Below are 24,907 nucleotides of genomic sequence, written 5' to 3'. Positions count from 1 at the left end.
ACATTAGGGTAAACACATATGGGTACAGTTAAAAAAAAGTCTGTACAAAAAAGGTAAAACAAAAAGTGCAAAAACAACTCAGCGGCAACTGAAAGGGGGCATTTGTGTTATTGTGTAATTTCATATTAACAAGACATCAGTAGCAGCAAAAAAAAAAATCAAAAATGAAAGTGGACCAGATGTAAAACATCATAGATATTTACTTAAAACTATCAATATGGCAGCAAATGGATATCAATACATATGTCGAACTTAACACACACGTGCGCGCACACGTATACGCATACTCACACAGTCACAGTTAACAGGTGCCAAGGACATTGCGGTGGGGGTCAAGTTTAGGCTCAGTACCATGTCAAAACAACAAAGCACAATTTAATTGGTGGACACAGAATGACGAAGGGTTTACAAACTCCACATGCACGCACATAGATTTATATACACACAATTAACCCTCATGAGCACAACCAAGGGTGTGATTTCTTCACTATGATTTGCTCCCGTTTGGTGTGAAAACAAATGTGTTAGCCCTAATCCTCCCTTCATAGAGGAGCGGTGTCTGTGACGCCACAAAGAGACACAATAGAGGCTATTCTCTCTCTTCAGATCAGGTAGAAAAAGTGACAATAAATGTCTCCAATGGATAGTTGTATGAAGCAGCACTGTGGTCATAACGAAGGTAAGAAAACATTGACGGCAGATAGCGAGGGTATTCGAAAGCCATGAAGAACTCACAGACGTCAGATGAAAGTAACTCTTATTGAATCCTATTACCCCGGAAAGTATGATGTCACCCTGAACGTGAACATACCGTCCTCCAGACACCTGTCTGTCTCTAACTGCATGCAATAGGTTGTAAAAAGTCCATAGTATAGTGCCGCCCACAGTCAATTCCAAGTACTGCATAAGCAGCACCGTGTGCAAGTGATTTAGCGTCTAGAAATGTCAGTCTGTCTTGTCTGTCCGTTGGTCAAGCTACTCTCGCGATTAAGAATCTGAATTAGCACATAGTAATAATAATCGCACCCTTTCCGTCCTCCCAGCCAGGTAACAGACTTGTCCGTGGCTTGTATTCCCTGCCTTGTTAATGAAGTCCCTCCCTCTGGCTCCCTGAACGTTCTCTATGCCGGTCTCTGTCCCTGCCTCCCTCAGACTCGCCACGTTTCCGTCCTTCCGATTCATCTCTCGGTCCCTCTCTCTGTCCCTACCAGTTAGTTTTTCTGTGTCGGGTCCCTGCCTAGTTAATCTAGAGGTGTTCCCCCCCTGTCCCTCCCATACCCTCCCGCCCACCCTCGTCTATGGACAAACACATAAGGGCATGGGGGCCGTCCTTCAGGGGGAGCGGCCATAAGCGTCCCTCTCCCTCCCCCCAGATCAGGGCAGTGCAATACACAGATGGATGAGTTTCCCATTCACCCTCCTCCTGCTGGCTCACCTGCACAGACAAGACGCGGGAGAAACACATCAAAAAGGGGAACTATTTTCTTTCTTTCTTTTATTTATTTTTCAAAGAAAATCTGTTTCCAGCACCGATAACAACATGGAATGTGAACGATTCATTACGCTTTTCAGTAATTGCCGAGCAGAGTGCCTCGAGAAATCCTCAAGTACGCTGTGGGGAAATTGCACTTACTTGGCCGGAAATCATTTCTTTACTACAAATAGCACATCTTTGTTCATTTTGTAAGCCCCCCCTCACAATGGCGACTCAAAATGAGATTATTATCTATACAAATTGTACAGGTATACCTAAAATTGTAACCTTTTTAACATTATCAAAATAATAAAAGCCATTAATATCAACTTTGTAATGTTCCCTTTACTTTTTACAGGGTTTATACACATTACAGGTTAGTCTGAAACAGAAGAAAAATGACTTATAGTGCATCAGGTTTTTTTTTCTTAATCACATTAATCTTTAATGTGATTCCCAAAAAATATGTTGCAATCTACCGTCCCAATGAACCGAAGGATCATGACTGACCTAACCTTCAGTTTTAAACAAAATTGTTGAGTTTTATTTGAATGTGCCACAAATTGCACATTTGAAAATCCAATTACATCTCATTAATTCAACGGGCCCTCTGTCTAGTTATTCATTGACCATCAGATGGACCGGTCTCATCAGATTGTATCGTGCAGTGCTCGTGCCGTCATTAAATAGTCACCTCTTGGATGGGTGTGGAGGCTTTATACACCGTAGCAGGCCGCCAGTCGCTCCTTCAACAGAGGGGGAAACTGCTCTGAGAACTGCTGCCAGTTCTCCTCCCCAACCTGCTCCTTAAAACCATGCAGGATCTGTTTGGCGGATTGGAAACAACGTTATGAATTGGTTGTTCAAACAATACTTTTTGGTGCCCTAAATACTCTCAAAAGCATGGGCCCTAAATTTACAAAAACATAACTAACTTCAGATTTTTCCATATAAAATTGCTCGGTTAAAACATGAGACTAATTTAGCCAAATTAATGTCCTTTGTTAACACAAGTAAAGCAATGAAACCTTATTTTAACCCATTAACCAGCCTGCTTAACCTCACCTTATAGAACATATCTCTCAGATCATCTTTGGGGTTCACCCAAGAGGCCACTGCATCGCAGAAGAAGATGAAGTCCTGTAGAAGAAAAAAAAAAATCAGTACAATTTTGAGTTGAAAAAAATGTGGAGAGGTCTTACCTGCACCACACCTCCTGGATTGACACCAATCATCATGCAAATTCCACGAAAAGCAGAGTCTTTCTCTTCATTGTCTCGAATGTTGCGAAGTGATGTACACCTGCCACACAAAAAAAAATATTGACAGCCAAAGTGAGCACATGCAGAGTTAATACAACAAATTTTGAACAACATGGGTATCCATTAAAATCCTCTCATCCTCCTAAGCATGCGATGTAATGAAGTCACATAGATGCGAGGTGGGAAGAAAATGGCAGAAAACAACAGATTCTCTCAAATTTTCTGATGCGGACAGAAAATTGACGAAACTTAGGCCTTAAAAGTCCGGAACGGAGCTAACAGGGTTGTGAGCAGAATGGAGAAAGAGGGGAGGGAATGGACCCCAAATGAGGTTGTGAGTCTACAAAGGACACTGTTGCTGAATGGGTGTGTAAAGCATGCCAAATGAAGCTAGGGTTAAAAGTTCAAGCTGATTCTCACCAAGGTCGGATAAACTGTGGCAGCATTGGTGCAACTTCCTGGGGACACACGTAACCCAACCGTCCGATGGTGATTGCTGGAAGAGAGCAAAACGGGTCAAATATCACATTGTGAAACCGACTATAAAATGGAGCTTATCCTGATTAAGAACACAGAGAGCTGCTAGTAGATTTTTATATACCGGTGTTTTCCAGAAGGGTCTTGGGTGTGTTTGGTCGATTAATAATTTCAACCAACTGGCTCAGAACCATCGGAATGTAGGGTTGCATCTCCACACCCATCTGCATGCATATCTCTCCGATGGCCCAGGTGGCATTGTTGCAGACGGAGATGAACTCTGGGTTTAGGTTGGTTCCGAGAATTGGCATGAACTCAGCTAAAGGCACATGTGAATAGCGAAGAAGATTATTAGCAAAGACAAACAGAAAGAATGAGGAGCTTTATGTTTTTACTCTAGGAAGTGAATTACCGATGCAAGGTTTGACGTGAGGGAAGCAAGCCTTGGTCAAGTCCCCCAGTAGAGCAAATGAACTTTGTCTAACTTCAGGCATCGTGTCCTGAGACAATACAATTAGTGAGGCACAGACAAATGTAAACCCAGAAAAAAAATAGATGAGTGCCAAAATACACACAAGAACACATTTTTTAATGTGACTTACTGTATGTCTTTACAGGATTCAACCTTAAATTATTTAATCATATATAAATTATATTAAATTACATAGAAAGTACAGTAAGCATCTATAGCAAAGTGTGTAGACTAAGCAGCCATAATGCACACAAGTAAGTTGAGTACAATGCGTCAGTGAATGTGGGCAGTGGAATGAGCACAGCAATGGGGAGGGGGGTGTACCACACCTGCATGCACTGGAAGAGCAGAGTCATAATGTTGCTGCGAGCCACAAGCGTGTCCACATGTCCACCCAATCCTTCTGCCAGACCACTGAGAAGATCTAGAGCCACAATCATGAAGTCTTTGTCTGGTGCCTCATACTGATCTGGCTGCTGACTATACATCTAATATGCGTGCACACAAAGAGCACAAAATCCATGACCAATGAAGAATTCACAATACAATTAAATTGTCTTGAAAATTACATGTTTTTTTTTCCCGTAAAGCTCACCATGGCTTGTGCTAGGGTCTTCTGGACAAGCGTGACGCAACGCTGGTAGACTGGCTCACAATAGGGGAGGAAGCCACTCTGTAGTGCCGTGGCAACAGATGACAGACACTCAAGCAGGGGGAAGAGATCTTTATCTTCATCCTTCAGCTCATTCCACTTGGAGATCAGGGGAGGCATCAGCTTTTGGATATACTCCTAAAAACAAGAAGTTTTAGCCAGTGATTTAGTTCATGACATTTAATGCAAGAGCCATATAAAAAAAGCTGAAATTTTGGACTGATTCAACACTGTCAGAAAAATATTAATTTAACAATATAAACGACATTGTAAAAGGGTACGTTTCCATGACTATGGTCTTAACTAAGCATTTGCATCTCAAATCAAATCTCTCCATTGAAATGATTTTTTTAAAAAAAATTGTTTACTGTCAAACTCTCAGTTGAGTTTGCAGCCACTTTTTTGACCGTCACCAAATTAAAGATTATTCCTTTTTAAAGGTAGGCTATTTGTTAGAGCTCTTGTTTGGGTATTATTCTACTTTGCAAGTGGTGAAAATGTGGCCAGTCAGAATACGTGAGGGCTTTCTGGCTTACCGGCTGGTTCAGATGGTGTCCCACTGAATCTGCCAGGGTTCCTATGGCATCATAAAGGATGAGTAGGTTCTTATGCTGGTACTTCCCAAAAGCAAACACCAGAGTGTCCAAGATGAAGCTGAGGTAAGGCACTAGCTCTGTGCACGCCTCCTCCTCCAGTGTGGCGAACGCGCTTCAGACAAGATTTGAAGGGTCAAGAATTAGGAGTGGTACATAAAGATGAAGAAATAATCGAGACCTGATGTGTACCTGCAGGCTGCCTCCTGCACCCTCTTATTGCCATCCAAAATTCGCTTGAGGAGCTCAGTCATGAGAGGTTTGAGGTGAGCGTCAGGAGGCTGGCTGACCACCCAGTGTGCATAACGACTGAGGGTCCAGCATGCTATGGAGCGAACCAGGGCCTTCTTGTCACACAGACACTGGATGAGATGGGGGATGAGCTCGGGCAAGTAAGGTACCATACCCTGCATGCATCCTGCAGAAATAAAACCTTATTATGGGTTTCATATTTAACATTGCAAATAATCAGGCCATGGCCACTTATAAGAACTACTTCTAAATCACAGAACAAGAAAAGGCAGGACAGAAAAATGCTATAGTGATTGGATGAGGTATAATGAGGACAGTAATCATATGAGGAAATTAAACAGGATAAATTAATATGCGTTACACAAAAGATGTAAGAGATATTTGAAGACTCTAAAATACCCATAGGTGTAAATTTGAGCGAAATACTGTGGTAAAAGGCACAGCGACAGCAGGTCTCACCTTCAGCAATGGCACCCAGGACGAGGATGCCAGACTCCTTGATGACCCAGTCGGGGTGGAAAAGCAGACCTTTAAGGAGAGGCAGGAGATGAGGAAGCAGCTCCTCTCGGAACACATTGGCCAGAACGTCCAAGGCCGCAGCAGAACATTTCCCTTAAAGAAGAAACCAGGAGAAAAATCACATTTAGTAAAGAAATTGCAATAACGCAATGATGATATCTTAAATACCGTACTGCATTATAAGTTAAATCAGTTGGAAATCTGTTTATGATGCATGTAAACAAAAGGAGAACGATAACATTTGCTTCATGATTTGACTTGAGTCTATTTAAAACCGGACTTACGTAGATTCCAATCAGACAGTGTATCATCATCATCGTCCTCATCATCGTCAATGTCTTCCCCCTCCTCACCCTCCCCTCCTTCATGCTGCAGAGTGACAGTGCGGGACTTGTGGAAACGGGGCTTGATGTCTTGTTCGCTGTCTGGAATCGCCTCATCTTCCTCCACATCACCCTGGAGGACAGGAAAACAACAAATGAGCAAGGAGAAAAAGGATGGCGATAAAGACAAAAGGACAGGAAAGCTGATGGTAGTTGCATGGGAGACACGGCCTTGCCTTCAAAAGGATAATATCAATTTCAGAATATTTCATCCCATTCACCAAGATCGGGATGAGTCTGAAAAGATCGAGAAGACAAAGACGTCTTACATTTTGTTTTGCATATCAGACATATTTGATTTTCTTTGTTCTGACATCAATCCAGTCCGTTAAGGGGCTGGCATGTGGGCACTTACTGGACCAAGTGGCCAGACAGAGCCTCTTTACAGATAGGCTGCTCAGCCAGAGTCAACCAGAATTCACAGGCCTCCAGTGCCACGTTCTCATCTGGGTCTTGAGTACGCTGCAGCATGTACTGGCGGGAACAACCGGACAATGTTGGTGATGACAACAAAAACAGCGCAAGACTAGCTGATTTAATTATGGCGGCATGACTGAACCGCTCACCTGGATGATGCTGTGCATGTGCGGGATGAGGCGGTCAATGCGGACTTCCAGCAGCATAACCAGAGCCCTGCACACATTCTTTCGCACTTCGCTGTCCTCGTCACCTGCCAGTGCAAACAGACTCTGAGGAGGAAAGAAGCAAGGACAAAGAGACCATCAATGCTAGAAAGATAAATCAAAGACTGAAGATAAAGAAAGAAAATGGAGTTTCATACAACCTCAAAATGCAATGCCACATTTCCATCTTGACAGTTTATCACATGTGTAAGTGTATAAAAGAATGTTTACTTGTTCTTAAACCATACAAAAGAATTAACAGAGAAAGGGCGAGTGATAACTCACAGCAGTTACACCCACTTCAATTATTAATTGAAAGCATCTCTTTGAGTCACAATCACATTTTATTACTCTTGCTGCAGACGTGGTGCAAAGCACATTCGCACAATCACACCCACAAATCAGTGGTGTGAACTGATGCAAGGAGAGTTGCAAACCACAAGAATAGGTAATTATATCCGATTAATAAAGCTTTTTTCAACATTCACAGGAGTAGGCAAATACAAAGACAAATCTGTACTAAACATTTTAGAAACTATGGTATAATATCTGTTAAAGGTAGTTACTGTACCCAATCCTTAGGGTAATGTGTGTGGGTATAAAATGATTTATAATGACCCCTTTGGCAACAAACATAAGAATTGGAATTGCTTACTATAAGCTTTATATATTGTTTCTTTGCCATGAGACATTCCCCCTTTGCGCTATATACAATAGTGCCTTGATATCCAATTTTAAGTTGTTTCGTGACAGTACTCGTCCCACAAACACAGCAAAATCGTGAGGGGACTCCAAACTTCAATTGAAGTGCATTTATTCAGTGGGGCAAAAAAAATACACTACAAGAAATAATTATCACATACAGCAAAATAGTGTGCCACAATTAAAAAATGAAGTTTTATGAAAAAAAAAAATCTTTTGTCTATAAGACGAAGCCTAATCTTCTCCAAAAAGATTTTACAGTATGAATGCAGTAAGCGCGATATTTGACCATTCCTTTTTACACAATCTGTCTAAAATCATTCAATGATTCGGGACAGTTATTCAGTGTACTACCCAGGTATCAGGGGTTCACCACGCACAGCGACCCAAAAAGAGAATCCTCAGCTCTATCTGTACCTAAGTCACAACATCCATCTCTTGAAGGAGGACGCTGGGACATTCCCAGGCTTGCTGAGAGTCTCTTCAGCATGTCCTGCGTCTACCTTTCAGAGGTGTAATGCCCAGAGATCGTATAGGAGGCCTACTAACCAAACCCCCATTGAACCTCAATAATATGGAGAAATAGCAGCTCTACACTATAATCAACAAGCTTACACTCAACAAAGGATACTACTTCAATACTTCACCCCTTGCGATCTATGCACCTCTTTACTTTCTTTAGCTTATCAGTCAGGCCAGAGATGTAATTGATTTGAACTTAGGTGGGATGTTATTATAGCATTTTCTTGCTAGATTCAGGTAAGAGGTTGAAACAAGATAGTGCCTAAAGTACTCACCTCAATAAATGTGTCTATATTATCCATCAACGCTTGAGCACGACTAATGATGAACTGGTTCACACATGCTATGGCGTGGGACCTGAGGAGAAGACGAGTACGTGGAAGCAGATGGGATTTTGATTGATAACGATTTTCTAGGGTCCAATTCAATCTTTTTCTAGAAATTTACAGTCAGGGTATTACTGTTCACATTCATACACATGTATTTTTGAAATGATTATTTTGTGTATATTTGAATAGACATTAGTATGAAATAAAATTCATTTAGTTAATTGATGAATTAACATATTTAGTTTCCTTATTGAACAAGTAAAATATGAAATTATTTGTTATGGAAAAAGCAATGTATATTTTTTTCAGACTCACAACTGTGACAAACAGCGTTCAACTTTTATTCGTTTTCATGAAGACCGTGTTAAAATACAATTCTCACTTACCTAATCTTGGGGCTGCAGTGTTTGAAAAACTGCAGAAACTTGGGAATCATGATGTTGAGTGGTCTGTTCAATGCATCACTGTCCAACAACTCAGAAGAGTCTTCACAGATCTTTTGCAATGCTCCAAAAGAACCCTGATAAATTGATTAAAAAGACCACACAAGTGCAATCAGTATTTACTGTAACAAAAGCTGTGTTTTTGCTTCGCACGTACTTCTATGACAATCTCACCTCACAGGTGTTGTAGTCCTCCGAATTCAGTAAATTGCAAAGCTGTGGCAACAGTTCCGGCCATGCCTGCAGCTCCCCTTTGGAGGCTATAGTTGTGATCAGGATACCTTGACATAAATAACAAACATATTAGACATGGACTAAAAAAATGCATAAAATTCTTGTAAAATATATGTATAAAATAAGAAGAAAATGTTACACCACCAAATTTAGTGCAGAATTTAATCTGCCGACATAGCAGTCTGACGCAGTAGCTACAAAATAAAATTTACAGTACTGTAATTTCATTTACTCTCTCACACAACCCACCAATTGTAGCTCTGATAAGAGGTGAAGGGTCTCCAATGTTGTTGAGACATTCTCGTTTGATAAAATCCGCCACATTGGGAGGGAAGTTCTGGTAATGCGCCTTAACGTTGTTCTTTAGTATCAGGCCACTGAGAGAGCGAGTGGGCTCATCTAGAAAAGGAAGGAAAAGGGCCACGTTACAATACAACGCACAAATGCCATACTTTGCGTAACAAGCAAGTTGATTTGAATTAAATTGAAATTGATTGATACTCACCTTCTGACTTAAGGCTTGTGAGGACAAAGATAAGATAGTTGTTAAAATCTGGAAACTGGTTAAGTTGTTCCAGTTTCTGTAGGTTGCGTTAAGGAGTTCACCCAGCTAATTTCTGAAGCAAACACACCCTCACATACCTTAAATGGTTGTTTGACTACATAACAGTGGTGTTAAAAAGAAAACATAGAAGCTAATTTTGCTCAGACATATGTAAGGATACTTCTTGCACTGCTCTTTGTGTTGCGGTGTCCGGAGACTGGGAGTCCTTGAGAAGTTGAAGCACTTGTTGGAGACTTTGTTCATCTGGTTGCCACTCCATCCTGCAGCACAAATGATAATCTGTGGTACCTTAATTGTCAGTCACATAAAACGCATGGTTAGACCTCTGTTGCTATAGAGTTGAAACTATAACCTCCATGAATGTATTTTCTAAATCATCCTCTTTTGAGCCTACCCCAGCTGACTTCGAGAGAGGCGGGATACACCCTGGACTGGAAGGCAGCCAATCGCAGATTACATACAGACATAGAACCATTGACAGTCACTTCACACCTAACGACACTGTAGTCTAATTAAGCAACAAGAGAGGATCAGATTAAGAGGAACATACCGCAGAATACCAAACATTGCGAATGTCTCATTGTGACGCAACGAGCATCGCCATGTTAGGTTATATGTATTACCTGTTTGTTTTTAGCTGCCCGGTCGTCATTTAGCAAATGCTCGTTTTAAGTAGCATAATATAATGAAGTCATGATCCGTCTAATCTTATAACGTAAGGCCCAGGCTGCACGGCAACAAATGTTTAGCGATCAGGCTAAGCGTCGTTATAATCGTTAATACGTAACCTGGAGAATGGAATACGATCGCAGGCAGTCCTGCGTTAACTACCACTGCAGCACCTTTACGGCGTCTGGGATTTTTTTTTCCTGAAACCCCTGCTACGAACACCGTTCATCCGAAGTGTATTAATATTCATAACAGCACCGTCGCGAATCAAAACCCCCGGCTGCTAATAAGTAGCGCGGCTAGCTAGCATCTTCTTGAATGTGCCGCGAAAATTCTTACCTGTTCACTCCGATATATCAAACGTACGTTTCTGTAGGCAATCCAGTGGCTACACTATACTAACGTTAACGAAAGACAAATGGGCTTCGTCCAAACCAAAATGAACTTCAGCACTGAGGAGATTTGTGCGAGTGCTATGCCGCTAGCTGGTATGTGACAGAGATTGCATGCCTTGCAATCAAGCCGGTGATCAACGTGAGCTCAATCGGCTTCCGTAGTGGCAGGAACGTCATGTACGTGATTTAACATGACAAGTAAAGCTGCACTTTTAAATTTCCGCAGAATAGTCATTCAAATGTTTGCATTTCTGTTTATCAACTTTAAGCACGTTTGGGCTGGTGTTGTATTTTTTTTCACCTCATCTAGCCCCTTGTTCATAAACCGATGCGTTCGGTAACAATCAGAGGCGATTCGTGGAACAGAGGAGCTCAGGGAGGGGGCACTATGCATCGATCGGCGAATGTGTGTGTGTGTGTGCGTGTGTGTGTGGAGTGGGGGGGGGGGGGGGGGGGGGGGGGCCTGAAAAAAGAGGGAAAAATGGGCGTTGGGCTTTCTCCTGGAGCTCTGGCATCTTCCCACATTTAAAACATGTTTCTTGTCTTAATTGAAGTCTTTAAATTATCTTTAGGTGTGAATGTGTGCGTGAATTGTTGTAATCCCAAGATTCATGCAAGCTTTAAATCTAAGGCCTGCGGGCTAGGCCTTTTTTTCAAGGGAGGGCAAATCAAGGAAGAGGAGAAAAAGAGAGACTTCCTTACCAATGACACAAAACTTTATTCAATGTGTACAGGAAATGAGACCACAGTCCACCTTTAGATGAGAAAACACTGATACAATTCATGACTGTAATGTTAAAAAAAGAACAGAATGCTGCATGGGAGTGAGGACAATGTTTAGCACAAGGAGCTTATTTCACTCTTGCTGCAGCCCCACTTGCAACAAGCATTGGATAGCCCCACCACTACATCGCGTCCTTTCCTATCTGCACTTCGAAGAGCCTCCAGGACGTCTTCCGATATAGGCGAGCGAGCCGAGCGGCTGAATCCAGCCGCCGCAGATGTCCCATCAAATGTCTGGTCCTTCCATATGCCGGATTTTGCAGAATCCTGCTCACTGTCTACCTCAGGGAAAGCTTTTGTGTTCCATTGATCAAAACCCTCGTCTTCAAAAAGAGCTGACATGAAGAGAAATGACAATTTATTTTAGTTTTAACATTTTTATACAGTACATAGATTACTTCACATTACATACATTCTTACCTGACTCTCCGATGCTTCTTCTCCAGCGAGAGCCCCCACACGTAAAAATGACAGCACGTATAAACTCTCTGCCACACAGCTTCATTCCATAGAAAGAAGAATGGGCTTCGTTCGGCCGTACCTTGTCTACCAATGCCACCAAGAGACACAGGGTCAAGAGTGCTGCCTTCCACATGGTCTTCAAAAATTTGCCGTTTGTTTCGCTGTGCTGAGAAGTCCTCGATAAACCCAAAAGACTTGAGTGATGTGGTTTGTGTTTCATTTTGGATATCTTATATAGGTCTTCGTTTTTCAGAGAAGCACCTCAAGCCTTTGTCATGTCCAGAGATAAGAACTGGAGACCTTTATGGGCAACAATACACATCCAGTAACGGAAAAGTTCTGATTATAGCAAATGATGCCAGGGGTGACGTCAACAGAGCTCTTTGCAATCTTATCACCTGTAACCTTTTATTTGCCCTTTTTGCCCTCATCGTTTGTTATTATTCTGCTTTGTATGATATACAACAGTATCTTAGTCATGATATCTTGTCAACAAGAAACTGAATAGAGATCACTTTCTTGCTGCACCTCATCAATTTAGGCTGCTCAACATCTTTGGTAGAGTAAATCTTTTTTGTGTGTCTGTTGTTCACACACATTAATGTTGTGAAATAAAGTTATTTAAAAAAATGTTACTTAAGCAAGCTAACTGTGTTGCTTGGCGGATCTGCACTAAAGGTGTAGCGTCTTTAGAAAAATAGATTAGATGAGCTGGAAAGTAAAACTGATGATGCTAATATTTATCATGAGCTCTTTAAATATTGCTTTAATGAAACCCACAAAAGAAAGAACATGTTTGGCTACGGTTTTATTGAAAATCCATGTTTTTCCTTCTGAACACTACATGCACAATTTAATCTCTTGCTCATATTCATCCATTGATTTCAAATCTGAAGGAATAGACCTCAACTATTTCGATTCCACTGTTTTGTTTTATCCTACTAAAAATAGCAAGACAGTAAACAAGCTTATGAATGTACACTTTCTTGGTTGTTTTGCAAAGATTGAGACCTGTCTTCCTAATAAAGTTATTGTTTGTGATGTTGGAATAAGAAGTGTATTTAGGTTCGCAAAAGATACTAAAGGTATCAATGCTGCCAAAGAGTAACTTCTTTCCGACCTCCATTGGACTCCAATCGCCAACTCTTAAATTCGCTGAAACTGGAAGTGGTCATGAGTCGCTCGGCTGGCGTTAGAGTGACAGTGGCGAATGTCCACTAGGAGACGAGTATTACTAACGACGTAAGGACCACCTCCCGAGTGGTCCAATCAACATATAGTGGTGGGCAGGGCTTAGGCAAGAGGCTAGCAACAGTTGCCCCGGTGAAGGCAAAGCGCCATAGTCACGGTAGTCCTGGCGACAAGAACCAAGCAACCGGAGTCAACAACAACCCGAATGTAAGGGAGAAAACTTAGCACTAAAAAGGACAATACCGGGGGAAAACGGAGGTGAACTTATCAAAATGAGACTTTATTATTATTTCATGCTGTGTAAAGTTGCTTGGCTGTTTTTGTAGGCGCATTCGTCTGTGCTTGGTGAAAGTGCTCGGGCATGTCGATGATGAAAGTGGTTGCTAGCTTTTTTTTTTGTGAGTGCGAGGGCGGTTGTTATGGCGATGTCAGATCTCTGATCAGAGCACAAGATGGCGGGTGCGTTCTAATGCTTGTGACTACCCCACTTTTCCCCCGACTATTGGCAGTCACTTTTCGTTGAGTGTCACGTTTAACTTCGAGTACAATTAACCCCGCGTCGCGTTAGAGTCCCAATGAAAAAATTACATGCACGCTAGCATTGGTTTCTAGCCAACGGCTTGGAAGCTCAAACGCACATGAAGCTTCCGATTCTGACATGAGCTGCTAGCTCGAGAAGCTATTCACTCTCGCTAACTTAGCACCGCTTCAAGTAAACGGGGCAATGTTACAATCAGACACATTTTATCCACTTTCTTGAAGCGCCTTTTGTATCTAAACGTGCGTGATCGGAAGTTCTGTGTTCGATACTTATTTAAAGCACTTGGGAAAAGTTTTTTGTAGTGACATTGAAGTCAGTCCCGTGACGCGGCGGGCTCGGTGATCATCTGCGCGTCCGTGTTCGCCGTGTGGCTGCACACACCAGGGCTTTTTTCTTAAGTTAAGACTGTGTAAAGACCTGAATGGCTGGGTCGAAAAATTGCGCATTTGAATTTAGTCTTTTTTTCATGTGATAAGGTTACATACAATATTCGTAGTCTATAAATCACAGTATGCTACAGTTCGCACAAATGGCCATTGCTTAAACTACTATAATTGATAATGAGTTGTTTCTTGGGGATTGCTTGATTGTTATACTTTGGTAGTGGACTGAAAAGGTTAAAAATATTGCTTAAGAGAAAAAGCATTACTTCCTCTTGACACACACGCTCTCAAGGTCTGTGTGGCAATAACATACAAGTGGATGTGACGTCAAAGGCATGTTTATAGGATATTCACGATTGAGCTTCGTCTCCCTCTTTCAATCTACAGAATTAGCGCCTCAAAGCATTGGTTGCCATGGCAACTTCTGGATACTCAGAAGACCTCCAGTCTCAGCCGACCGACACGGTAACCATAGCAACGGCAGCTTCCACCACACCCTCTTCTACCAAGACGGCAGCACACTTCCTGACCGGACTATCACTAACCTCTGGAAGCATTGCGTCGGTCAAAACCGGCCAAGATACACTTTCTCCTCAAGCCCCATCTACCCAGGCTCAGAGCCAGAAGGCAGCTTCTCTAGCGGCTCCCACACAGCACTACATAAGTCCTGAAATCCAGCACACTGTGGCCCAGAAGAGTAATGGTCAGAACACCTCACCCCAGTACATCATAGTGACTGTTACAGGTGAGCGACATGTGACAAACTATTCAATACTTGACACATATACTTATTGTATATCTTACATATCATTAGGACAGTGTTTCGCAATTTTTTCAAAACAGCTCATAACCTCCCCTCCCCGTGGTGACTATAAATAAATTTATTACCAATAAACAATGTATAAGTGTACCCAGAATTCCTAATTAACGATAGCATAGGAAAAAACAATATACATCAACTTTCAACAAACATTTATTTATTTTACATGGATTATACAGGTTACAGGTTAGTCCGAAGCAGAAAAAATAATTTAAACTGCATCAAAAGTGCCTGAAATAAAAACTTTGCCAATGCTAGTTTAAACAGTTTTGACCAACTGAACAGTTCTATGCTGAAAAACTATTGATACATAATAATAAATGTAAATTGATTTCAAACAGTTAACACAGAAGCACCAATGTCATGAACATTTTAGCTTGAAGAAAAAAATTATAAAGGTTGTAATTAATTGTAATTATAATCGTTGATGTGATATAAAAAATGTTTTTGACAGCAATTTAAAAAAACGTGATAACTCCCACACAGACTTTGGCAATGAGTGTGCCACTGCATCACCTGGTGCCGTAGATGTGCAATAACACTTCACACGGCAAAAGCAAAGGTCGTTTGTTCTCTGTTTCTGTTCCATTTGAATGTTGTTATTCTTCCCTTACTTTTACCTTCTTCACAAATCAGGCAGTGTTGTAACTAAGGATGATGAGCTATGAGAATTGCAAGCATAAAAGGCACAAAATATAAAAAAGGATGAAATAATTATTTTCCATGTCTAACCATTTTAATTTGTGGTCATGATGTTTAGCCAGCTTAGTGTTAAGTCATTATCGTCATAGTCAGCACACCAAGTAATATTGTGCATGTGGAGGAGCAGACCACAACAATATAATGTGATGCAAGTGGTTGCTAGGTTACACTGTACCAAATGTGAAGGATGGAATGCAGTTTTTTTTTGTGTGTTTTCTGTAGTTAGTGTGATAATAATGTAGCTTGTGAAAAAGCAGCCATTCCCAAATACTAATAAAGAAATCTGTATCCATGGCAACTTAAGTTGGCCATTAATGTGACAAAATAAGTGTTTCCTGGCAATGATGGCCAAATGAATGTAGCCTGTTCCCTATAAGTGAAAAATATTTCTAAATGTCAAAATAATCGTTAGCATTTTCAAAAATCTGATTTTAATGAGAAGAGAATGAAAGAAAATGAGGCCTTTGACTTGTTCTTACCCTGGAAGTTTATTTTAGGTCTGTCTGTTAGTGGATATTTTTGCCTGCTAGTGTCAAGTAACAGTATACTCTCACCCACAAAGTCTCTGCGGGACAGGCGGGCGTTGGGCTGGTCTGCCTTCTAATGAGACGCTCTATTCAATCATCTTGATAAGGGTGCATATTTATTGAAGTAGAACATCATATTATGGCCAATATATAAACATTTGTATTATTATGTCTTCATTAAACTGTTTACACATGTGATAGAAGCCTGTGTAATGCAGTTTACACATAAAGGGCCTTAAAAATGAATGAGGCAAGGAATTGTTAAAATTAGGGGTATCAAACTCATTTTAGCATGGAGGAAAACATATTTTCAAGTGGGGCGAGTGGGGAAATACCAGTGTATAACTTAGAAACAATTAGTGTTACTTATTTAGATTTTTGGTTTGCGTGGCAGCCTGGTCCCAGTTCCCAACAAATAGTGGTGGTCAGCTTTAACTATATTGTTATAATTTTTTTTCCAATTGTTCATTAAATACATACAGTAGTTTGTATTGAACCCATAAGAAGATCTATAAATAAATAAAAAGTTGAAACACAAATATCCAAGAAGGAAAATGCCCCAATGAAAACGTGGTTGTACTACTTCTTTTCAAGGAGTACAGTGAAGTACAAAAAAATTAAACAGTTAGTTAGTGTCAGTGTATAATAATCAATTGAGCACTTCATAGTGTCTCCCATAATTTCATATATCTGTGTACAGGTGTGCTTTCATTTCAGATGTATTGACAAGGTAGAAGCAGCAGAACATCTATCACACCTGTCAGCCACTAAATGAGAAGAGTAGTAGCCAAGACAGACAGAGAGAGCGTGCTTGAAAGGGAGCGAGCGAGTCCATTGGGTGACACAATCACTCCTCACAGGAAAGTCGGAAAGGTTTGAGCCACAAGTCACAAGATGCAGCTCAGTGAGGTGAGGTCTCAGTGGGACACATAGGGGTAATATTTAGAACATGGTTTGTCATGAAGGCGGTAGTTTTGAAATGTTTGTTGACAATTTGGATTTAACATTCAAATAAGTGGAAGGTTGTTTTGTTTACTTGGACGAGTACAACTTCACGTTGCAGGAAGCCAAATATGGTCAAATGGGTCAAAAGGAAGTAAGTGAGCCTTCCATCTACATGGTCAATCAACCCGCAGCCAACAGCCCTCATATGTCTCGTTTCCACCTCGCATCTGATATGCATGTTTACAAAATGGAGGGATTTCTCTCCATCTGGGGAGATTAGCTGTCCGAAGTTGTTCCTCCGGGTCTTCGTTCTCTGCACGAGATATAAAGCAGAGATGGGTGTCTTTGTGTCAGTTTCTCCTCAGCCGAACCAAAAAATACACATGGGATGTTCTACAGTGGCTTTTATTTCGATTTGCAAACCGCATGTCGTGAGTTGTCACATTGTGCGTGCGTGATTTTTTATTTGTAGCTTCTTCAAGTCTCTTATTCTCTCACACTCTACTTGTTTGGTCCTAGAGGGTTCTGCTCACTCCAATGACAGCCTGTCAGAGTCTAGCTCACCCGCCCCAGGTGTGCCCACACAAGTGGTCCAACCAGTGCAGACCACCACCCAGGTATGACATCATACTTTATTTGAGGTTAATGGTCTCCATGGTAGGTTTATGTTGATGTAGTAAATGTGTTCACCAGCAGAGGTCAGTGTTGCAGACGGTGTCTCAGGCAGGCAAAAGAATCCAGTCAGGACACGTTAACGTTAACAACCTGCAGTCTGTACACATCAACCAAGAGGTAAATGTAGACACATGCATTCAGAATTATTTCATTACAAACAGCAGTACAATCTGCAGTAAAACCACCAAAGTTGAAATGTTAGTTCTGTGATGCTGGATACCAATTTAAACTTTTTTTTTTTTTTAGGAAATAATATTAGTAAAAAATACTACAACAGCACTACACACTTGCATATTCACAACACAAAGTACTGTATTATAGGACAGTGGTTCTTAACCTTTTTCAGAAACTGAATTTTCTGTGATTTTTCTATGTAGTTCCAAAGTATCTTAAATTTGGCTTAAATCTTGTCATTATTGAAGCAATTTTCCAGCAAATGAGCCATAAATAAAATAAATGGTTACACAATCAATTTCTTGAGTTGCTGAAAGAAATTAGTGTAGACATACCACGACAAATGCAGTTCCAAAGTTTAATAAACAGTACTGTACTGTTTTTCATATTTTTTATTTCATCCAAAAATGCTTTGGGGTACTTTTGCCGTTGCATCATTGAAAAAAGGTTGACAACCACTTTGTGTTCTAATTGATAAAGGGTTGTCATGAAATTAGAAGGTCAGGTCAAAACTCTTCTGTACTTTTTTTGTTTGAAGGTGGAGCAAGTGTATTCCGGCCAGGTGCAGTATGTGGACAGCGGAGGCGCGGAAAATGCTTTCACCACCTCCGCTATGTGAGAAACAAAAACATTTGCATTATTCATCTTTCAGCTGCCTAGTTACAGTTTTTTTTGCCTCTTTTCTCCTTCCAGCCGCCCTGGTAGCTATTCTTTCTCCGACTCACCCCTCTTCTCTCAGACCCCCCCGGCCTCCACCTCCAACTTCTACGAGGCCACATCGAGCTCGGAATCCGACATCAGCGGCTCGGTCACCTCGCAGACTCTCCCCTCCTCTGTAGGGGCAGCAGCTGCCACGAGCGGGGGCACGTCCGCCAGCGGGGCCGGTTATGTCATTCAAGGGGCTTATTTGTTAGGGGGAGGGGGGGGGACAGGGGGAGGAGGCCAGAGTTATGCCAGCCCAAATTCACGTGCCCCACCAGCTACTGTGAGTAGCCCAGCTTCATGTGATTCAACGAACACACATTTCTTAGGTTTATAATTGGAGTACATTTATCATGTTTTTATGATGAGGTACTGTGAGTGCGAGAGCTTTGATGTAAGAAAAAAAAATGCATTTGTTCCATTTTGGAATGGTGATGGGACAAAATGTGGATGGACAAGACATGATGGTAGTGGTTGTGCTTTTCAGGTGCAGTGGTTGTGTGACAACTACGAAGGTGCAGAGGGAGTGAGTTTACCCCGTTGCACCCTGTACTACCACTACCTGCTACACTGCCAGGAGCAGAAGCTGGAACCGGTTAATGCCGCCTCCTTTGGCAAACTCATCAGGTCTGTTTTCATGGGACTCCGCACTCGAAGGCTCGGGACCCGGTACGTACGCAATGCTCGTTGCTGTAATTCACTTGCGCACCACCTTGTTGTAAGTCTTGGCACGCTCGTTACAGGGGAAACTCAAAGTACCACTACTACGGACTCAGGATCAAGTCTGGCTCCCCGCTGCTCAGACTGATGGATGAACAGCAGCACATGGCAATGCGGCAGCAGCCTTTTTCACAGAAAAACAGGTATTCTAGTGAGCTGTTACACAAAGAGGCACTCCATTAAAATACTGAACTTGTTCTGACCTGGATGTGTTTTGTCCCAAAGGATAAAGGCGGTTCAGAAAACAGAGGTGATCACCAATGGGACATCAGGGGGGACGTCCCAGCAGCAGGCAGGAGTCATTTGTGATATTTCGGCCCAGGTGCAGCAGTACCAGCAGTTCCTGGGTCAGTACCTGGCCCATTTAAGTTGAATCCTTACACATAGGCTGCAGCCACCATTGTCTTATTACTGTTCCATTGGAAAAAAACAAAAAAAAAAAAACCAACACTTGACACATCATTAGGCTCAAACTGTGCTGACCCTTCTTTAGTGCCTGAGTAGGTTTGCAACTTACAATTTTTTAAAATCAGTTCATCTGTCGATTATTTTTGTTGATAAACTCATTTAAAACCAAAAATTTTAGAGCCTCTTTTAGCCCAAAACTTGAAAAAAAAGGAAAAAAAGTAGATAGCAGCTATTGCATAAGGTATTTCACTGTGTCAAATAAGTTACTATTGCAGTGTGTACTTCAAAACAATCACCAAGTTTGCTCTTGACTGACGCAATCGATAGAAAGTGAACCAACTATACAGGGGTGACTACAGCGTGTTCTCCATCTTGTGTAGAAGCGTCACGGCAGTTGCCTGACTTTGTCGACATAAATGTGCAAACGCGCAGCCTGCCTGATGGAATCCTGCCCGAACACCTCAAAGCCTTTCAGACGCTCTACAGGGAACACTGTGAGGTAGGAAATGGAGAATCACAAGATTGCTCTCCACTCATCTAAGAGCGCTTTCCTTTACTTTGGTATTCTGGTATGTTAGCGCAGCATGTTTGTTCAGGTGGGAAATTCTCATAGTCTGCCCTTACTATTATTTTTGAATATTTTTCGTCAACAGGCCGTGCTGGATGTGATGGTAAACCTTCAGTTCACTCTCGTGGAGACACTTTGGAAGTCCTTCTGGAGGTTCAGCCAAAGCAGTGACCCAGAAACTCTCAACCTGTGAGTGTCAAATGTAAAGGAAAAAAAAACGAAGCTACCAGCCCTGTGCCTACAAAAGCAGCGGTGTGCTCTTGCAGTCACCACGAGTCGGAAAAACGACTGCCAAAATCGTGCCTTGTGCTGCTGTGTAAGTTCGAGCCTGTACTACACTGGACGAAAGCGTGCGACAACCTGCTCTACCAGACGCTGGTGGAGATCCTCATCCCAGATGTGCTCCGACCCATCCCCAGTAAGTGTGATGTTAAAGGTGAGGGGGACCCGTTAAATTTCAACACATTTGAACACTTTGCTCTTCAGGTGCCTTAACTCAGGCCATCCGTAATTTTGCTAAGAGTCTGGAGAGCTGGTTGTCCGGCGCCATGATGAACATCCCAGAAGAAATGGTCCGCATTAAGGTTTGTGTACATCCAACAATTTTCTTGTGCTAGCAAAAATACGTGCACTATACAATTAAAGGTGCTGTACATGAATGAAGTTCCTTGTAGTTGCTAAACAGCGACATCCTCAGGATTTTTGCGTAACTGCAACCTTGATGGAACGCTCATTTTTTGATATCCGAGTGGGATCATTTTGACTTCTCACCTTCTTGAGACCTTCGTGAAAAGTCAAAAGTCTGCGACTCATGTTGGGGTGGAAAAAAGTGTATTTTTATTAACAGCAGTGGGCAGTGAGTTTTGTCCTGAGCCTTCATGGAGCACAAAGAAGCTGAAATCTGATTAGACAAAATAATAACCATAACTCACAAACAACAGTGGTAACTATTATCTCAGTATGTATCATAATGTGTATGATGTTTCGTGATCTGGAATGACTTTTAAAACACAGCGGTTCATGGTGAGACTATTTGAATATGAAGGTGTTCCTAAAATTTTGAATGGTACTACGTATGCTGCCAAAACAACGCGGCCGCAAAATATACTAACATCATGAACCGAGCGCAAATGACAATGCACCAGGATTGTTTTTAACTGTAGAGATTTCTGAAAATCTTATCACCACTTGCGTTTTCTTTCTTCCCCCTTCAGGTGGTGTGCGTGAGCTCTTTTTCCCAAACGCTGCGTCGCTACACCAGCTTGAACCACCTGGCCCAGGCGGCCCGCGCCGTCCTCCAGAACTCGGCTCAGATCAACCAGATGCTCTCCGACCTCAACCGCGTCGATTTCACCAACGTTCAGGTCCGCCGGCGCGCTCGGGACAAGAAGCGCAACGGAAGCTAACGGACTCGTCTCCCCCGCTTCGCCCCCATCAGGAACAAGCGTCGTGGGTGTGTCAGTGCGAGGACCGCATCGTCCAGCGGCTGGAGCAAGACTTTAAGATGACCCTGCAGCAGCAGAACTCTTTGGAGCAGTGGGCCTCCTGGTTGGACGGCGTCGTCTCTCAGGTGCTCAAACCTTACGAGGCCAACCCCGTCGCCCTGCCCAAGGCCGCTAAGGTCTTCCTGCTCAACTGGTCATTCTACAGGTGAGGCATTCCGTGTGTTACACTCAGCGTGTTAAAAGTCTCAACAAAAAAAAAAAAACAACTTTGCCACCGCCAGTTCGATGGTCATCCGAGACCTGACCCTGCGCAGCGCTGCCAGCTTCGGATCCTTTCACCTGATCCGCTTGCTCTACGACGAGTACATGTACTACCTGATCGAGCACAGAGTGGCTCAGGCTAAAGGAGAGACCCCGGTTGCGGTCATGGGAGAAGTAAGTGTCTGAAAACTGGGAAATAACATACACCCAAAAAAATGTGGGTTATTCTTCTTTCAAATGTCCCACTTCTGTGAGCTTTCGAGACTTTGCCTGATTTTTGTATGCTCCTCTAATGTGTTGTAGTTTGCCAGCGCTGTCAAGAGCCGATCCACTCCAGACCTGGAGAAAGGTAACATCGAGCCCCGCCCTCACACACACTCACATACATCAAGGCTGACATAATGGCATAACCTTAACCATCTCAACAGACCGCCTAATCTTTACCTTAAATTGAATTCAAACCTAAGCAAATCTTGGCCATCAAAAATGTTCTGAACTTGTGGCAGCCACCGAAATGGTCCCTACAAGTGCAAGAGGACCCCAGAAAGGAAGTAAAACCAGGGATTTTGGTCCCCACACACAAACACACACTTTTTATCTTTTTTGTTCTTGTTTAATCTGCTAAGGTTGAATGTGAGATGATTTTATACATATATACATTATGCTATTATCTTGTTATCCTATTATCCGCCAACAATGCTAGCCGGTGAGCAATTTCAGTTAGCATTAACGTATTAGTGATTACCATTTTAAAGGTCAACAAACAACAACCATTTAGCTCACATATACATACAAAATGTTATATGTACATTACACATGTAATAGTGTCTACAGACAATGCTTCAACAATATTAGTAAACTGAAGAGCTTGCTGCCTGTTAATCTCTTAAAGTCACTAATTTCCTGTTCTTCTTGATGAGCAGATTAGGCACATTTGGTACCTCCCCCTATTGGTTTAAATTTCAACACCTAAAAGCGAAAGCCACTCCATTGTTTGTAGTAACGGGATTTATTCTAAGATAACACCGTGGATTTACTTTTTGAGAAGTTCTTTCCTTTATTTTGGGAACATGTATGCGCTAATGCTGTCTTTAATGAAGCCCGTATTTTTAAGTGTGCAATCATACCACTGTATATCTCTGCAAGAAAAGTCTGTGAAGAAAAAATGGTTCCGGCTGAGCTTCGAAGCGTACTTTTTGCAGTTCTTAAAACGCCTCGCCGTCTGTCCCCAATCAGATGAGGAAGACGAAGACGAGGATGAGGAGAGCGAGGAGGAGAGCGCCGATCTGGTCTTGCAGTCCAGCTCTCTAAACATGCTGGAAGACAAGGAGCTGTTGGAACCGCCAGCCAAGCAACCTCGGACGGCTTTGAGCCTGCACAGTCTCACGGAGTCACACAACGCACCGGCTTAGAGGAGAAAACACACTTTAACACCATCCATCCATTCTTCCCATCCCACTGTCCCGCGTGCTCCTCCAAATTGCTTAAAAGATACTTTGGTGTTGAGTGTTTGTCCAGTGTGAGCATGTATACAAAAAGTGGGAGTGCCCTTTATGCCAATGATGTATTTTTTTTTGCTCTTCGTGCAGCCATGTTGTTGTTTTGTTTTCGTCACGTAATTTTGTTTGATCCCTGCGCCTTCCCGGAACATTCAGTGGCCAGCCCTGCACAAGCGTCACAAATTTAACCGATAAGACTACACCGCTCATGATATCGCCATGAGTCTCCCTTGACCCGCCTTAACCACTCACCGGATGTGGAAAAAAAAATCTGTGATTTGTAAAATCACTCACATTGCTTTTTAAGCAATGTCTATGCAGGGGTGTTTAAAATCAGGATGAATAGATTTTGTGTGCTCTGGTTGTGGATGCCAGTTTGATTTACTTTCCGTACGCCCTTTTTCATTTGCCCAACCGATACTCTGTGCCTTTGAGAGATTGCTAGCCTAATTGAGCTTGTATTCTGTTATCTGATGTTTTGTTGCATATATATCGGGGTTCTGTCGTCTCGTTTTCATGAACTATTGTTGCTATTAAAAAAAAGTGATCCATGTGATGGTTCTGCCAGTTTTGCTGTTTGTCCTCACAACTCATTTTCCATCCTTTTCATTTCGCCAGCTCGGTCACTTTTTCCACACGCATCAAAGAAAGCGTCATCCAAGGTATACGCAAACTTGAATGAGCTTGATTCAGATGCATCTATATTTTGTCCATGGTTACCTGGTTATTACCTTGATTTACCATCTAAGATGAACGGCGTTTCGCAGTGTTAAATATTTCTCACCCTCATGTCATATATCCAAATTGTATAGTTTGACCATAAACTGCCTTAGGATACATGTGTGGTATATCTACAGAATACTAAGCTCTATTTTTAATGTGATGTTGGACCAGGCCTGTAAATGTGTTGGAACTATGAAACTGACCCTTTACCAAGAGCACAATGAACAAGTTTTATCAAGATTGCTTGCAAGATTTATCAGGATTTTATGAGCAAGAAAAAAAAAAATCTAAAATGACATTTGTAATCTTGTTCCTTTTTCATGTACTGTAACGTGGATTCTACCTTCAAGCTTATGCTGCTGTACCTTTTGAGGTCCTTGATGTCCCTCTGAAGACCTATGTACAATCTGTGTAGCTTTATTGTCATTGATTTAAAGGTTGTGATTGCGTTCCTAAATGTGTGCATATTGTATTTGCTACGGCAAAAAAGATTATTGGGAGTGATGCGGGAAATCCCCCAAGTTGTCCCAAGTTTATTACAAAAATATCATTGTTCATCTGTGTCATTCATGGGAATGACATTTCGTAACTTAAGCACGATTAATGTTCTTCCAGAGGACAGCAGATGACAGCAAGTATGATTTTGTTTGGTGGTCAATTTCACAAGCCCAGACGTCACAAGGAAAAATTGAATCGAGACAAAATCATTTTCAGTATTGATACTTTTTTGTGCTATTTTTGTTTGGTGGTGTGTTGTGAGAATTATCTCATGTAAAATGGGTGCCTTGGCTGAATAAAGTTTAAAAACCCCA

At 41.9% G+C, this 24,907-nt stretch overlaps 3 protein-coding genes across 6 annotated transcripts; 1 reads left to right on the top strand and 2 right to left on the bottom strand.

Moving 5' to 3' along the window:
• Positions 1–1,296: 1,296 nt before the first annotated feature.
• tnpo2b (transportin 2b) lies at positions 1,297–10,692 on the bottom strand. Its single transcript, XM_088418627.1, has 23 exons — positions 10,511–10,692; positions 9,663–9,762; positions 9,443–9,518; positions 9,187–9,336; positions 8,878–8,984; positions 8,647–8,780; positions 8,207–8,288; positions 6,651–6,773; positions 6,440–6,558; positions 6,261–6,321; positions 5,986–6,157; positions 5,642–5,794; positions 5,123–5,348; positions 4,874–5,045; positions 4,281–4,475; positions 4,015–4,173; positions 3,626–3,713; positions 3,338–3,532; positions 3,157–3,232; positions 2,677–2,776; positions 2,540–2,614; positions 2,169–2,298; positions 1,297–1,435 (listed from the first exon to the last, which is right to left on the bottom strand). The coding sequence occupies exons 2-22, from the start codon at positions 9,759–9,761 to the stop codon at positions 2,191–2,193; spliced, it is 2,670 nt and encodes an 889-aa protein (XP_088274753.1). The 5' UTR covers position 9,762; positions 10,511–10,692; the 3' UTR covers positions 1,297–1,435; positions 2,169–2,190.
• A 572-nt stretch (positions 10,693–11,264) lies between these two features.
• Positions 11,265–11,998, bottom strand: rln3b (relaxin 3b). Its single transcript, XM_088419818.1, has 2 exons — positions 11,770–11,998; positions 11,265–11,684 (listed from the first exon to the last, which is right to left on the bottom strand). The coding sequence occupies exons 1-2, from the start codon at positions 11,942–11,944 to the stop codon at positions 11,404–11,406; spliced, it is 456 nt and encodes a 151-aa protein (XP_088275944.1). The 5' UTR covers positions 11,945–11,998; the 3' UTR covers positions 11,265–11,403.
• A 1,105-nt stretch (positions 11,999–13,103) lies between these two features.
• On the top strand, positions 13,104–24,907 carry rfx1b (regulatory factor X, 1b (influences HLA class II expression)). Of its 4 annotated transcripts, none has more exons than XM_088419319.1 (18): positions 13,104–13,209; positions 14,314–14,671; positions 17,440–17,537; positions 17,617–17,712; positions 18,308–18,384; positions 18,463–18,754; positions 18,959–19,140; positions 19,215–19,334; positions 19,417–19,538; positions 19,980–20,098; positions 20,253–20,356; positions 20,434–20,585; positions 20,654–20,751; positions 21,382–21,531; positions 21,606–21,817; positions 21,894–22,047; positions 22,177–22,222; positions 23,110–24,907. In XM_088419319.1, exons 2-18 carry the CDS (start codon positions 14,341–14,343, stop codon positions 23,283–23,285), a joined length of 2,529 nt encoding a protein of 842 aa, XP_088275445.1. In that variant the 5' UTR covers positions 13,104–13,209; positions 14,314–14,340; the 3' UTR covers positions 23,286–24,907. The 4 variants fall into 4 exon arrangements, with proteins under 4 accessions (XP_088275445.1, XP_088275441.1, XP_088275442.1 ...); XM_088419315.1 differs by having other exon boundaries at positions 17,614–17,712; XM_088419316.1 differs by having other exon boundaries at positions 13,163–13,260; positions 17,614–17,712.

The sequence above is a fragment of the Hippichthys cyanospilos genome, chromosome 7, assembly GCF_059441005.1.
Source record: "Hippichthys cyanospilos isolate Australia breed blue-spotted pipefish chromosome 7, RoL_Hcya_1.0, whole genome shotgun sequence".
NCBI lineage: Eukaryota > Metazoa > Chordata > Actinopteri > Syngnathiformes > Syngnathidae > Hippichthys > Hippichthys cyanospilos.
The sequence above is the reverse complement of the archived record's forward strand: the minus strand, read 5'-3'. Positions and strand labels throughout refer to the sequence as shown.

Bases quoted from the DNA above. Each gene is read 5' to 3' on its own strand.
- tnpo2b (XM_088418627.1), bottom strand. From the start codon at position 9,761: ATGGAGTGGCAACCAGATGAACAAAGTCTCCAACAAGTGCTTCAACTT. The intron at 6,322-6,439 runs GTAAGTGCCCAC...CGATCTTTTCAG, and splicing joins CTGTCTGGCCACTTGGTCCA to ACTCATCCCGATCTTGGTGA. The intron at 5,349-5,641 runs GTGAGACCTGCT...TTATTTCTGCAG, and splicing joins CCTGGGTGCCATTGCTGAAG to GATGCATGCAGGGTATGGTA.
- rln3b (XM_088419818.1), bottom strand. From the start codon at position 11,944: ATGTGGAAGGCAGCACTCTTGACCCTGTGTCTCTTGGTGGCATTGGTA. The intron at 11,685-11,769 runs GTAAGAATGTAT...TCTTCATGTCAG, and splicing joins AAGAAGCATCGGAGAGTCAG to CTCTTTTTGAAGACGAGGGT.
- rfx1b (XM_088419315.1), top strand. From the start codon at position 14,341: ATGGCAACTTCTGGATACTCAGAAGACCTCCAGTCTCAGCCGACCGAC. The intron at 18,385-18,462 runs GTGAGAAACAAA...TTCTCCTTCCAG, and splicing joins GCTTTCACCACCTCCGCTAT to CCGCCCTGGTAGCTATTCTT. The intron at 20,752-21,381 runs GTTTGTGTACAT...TTCCCCCTTCAG, and splicing joins AAGAAATGGTCCGCATTAAG to GTGGTGTGCGTGAGCTCTTT.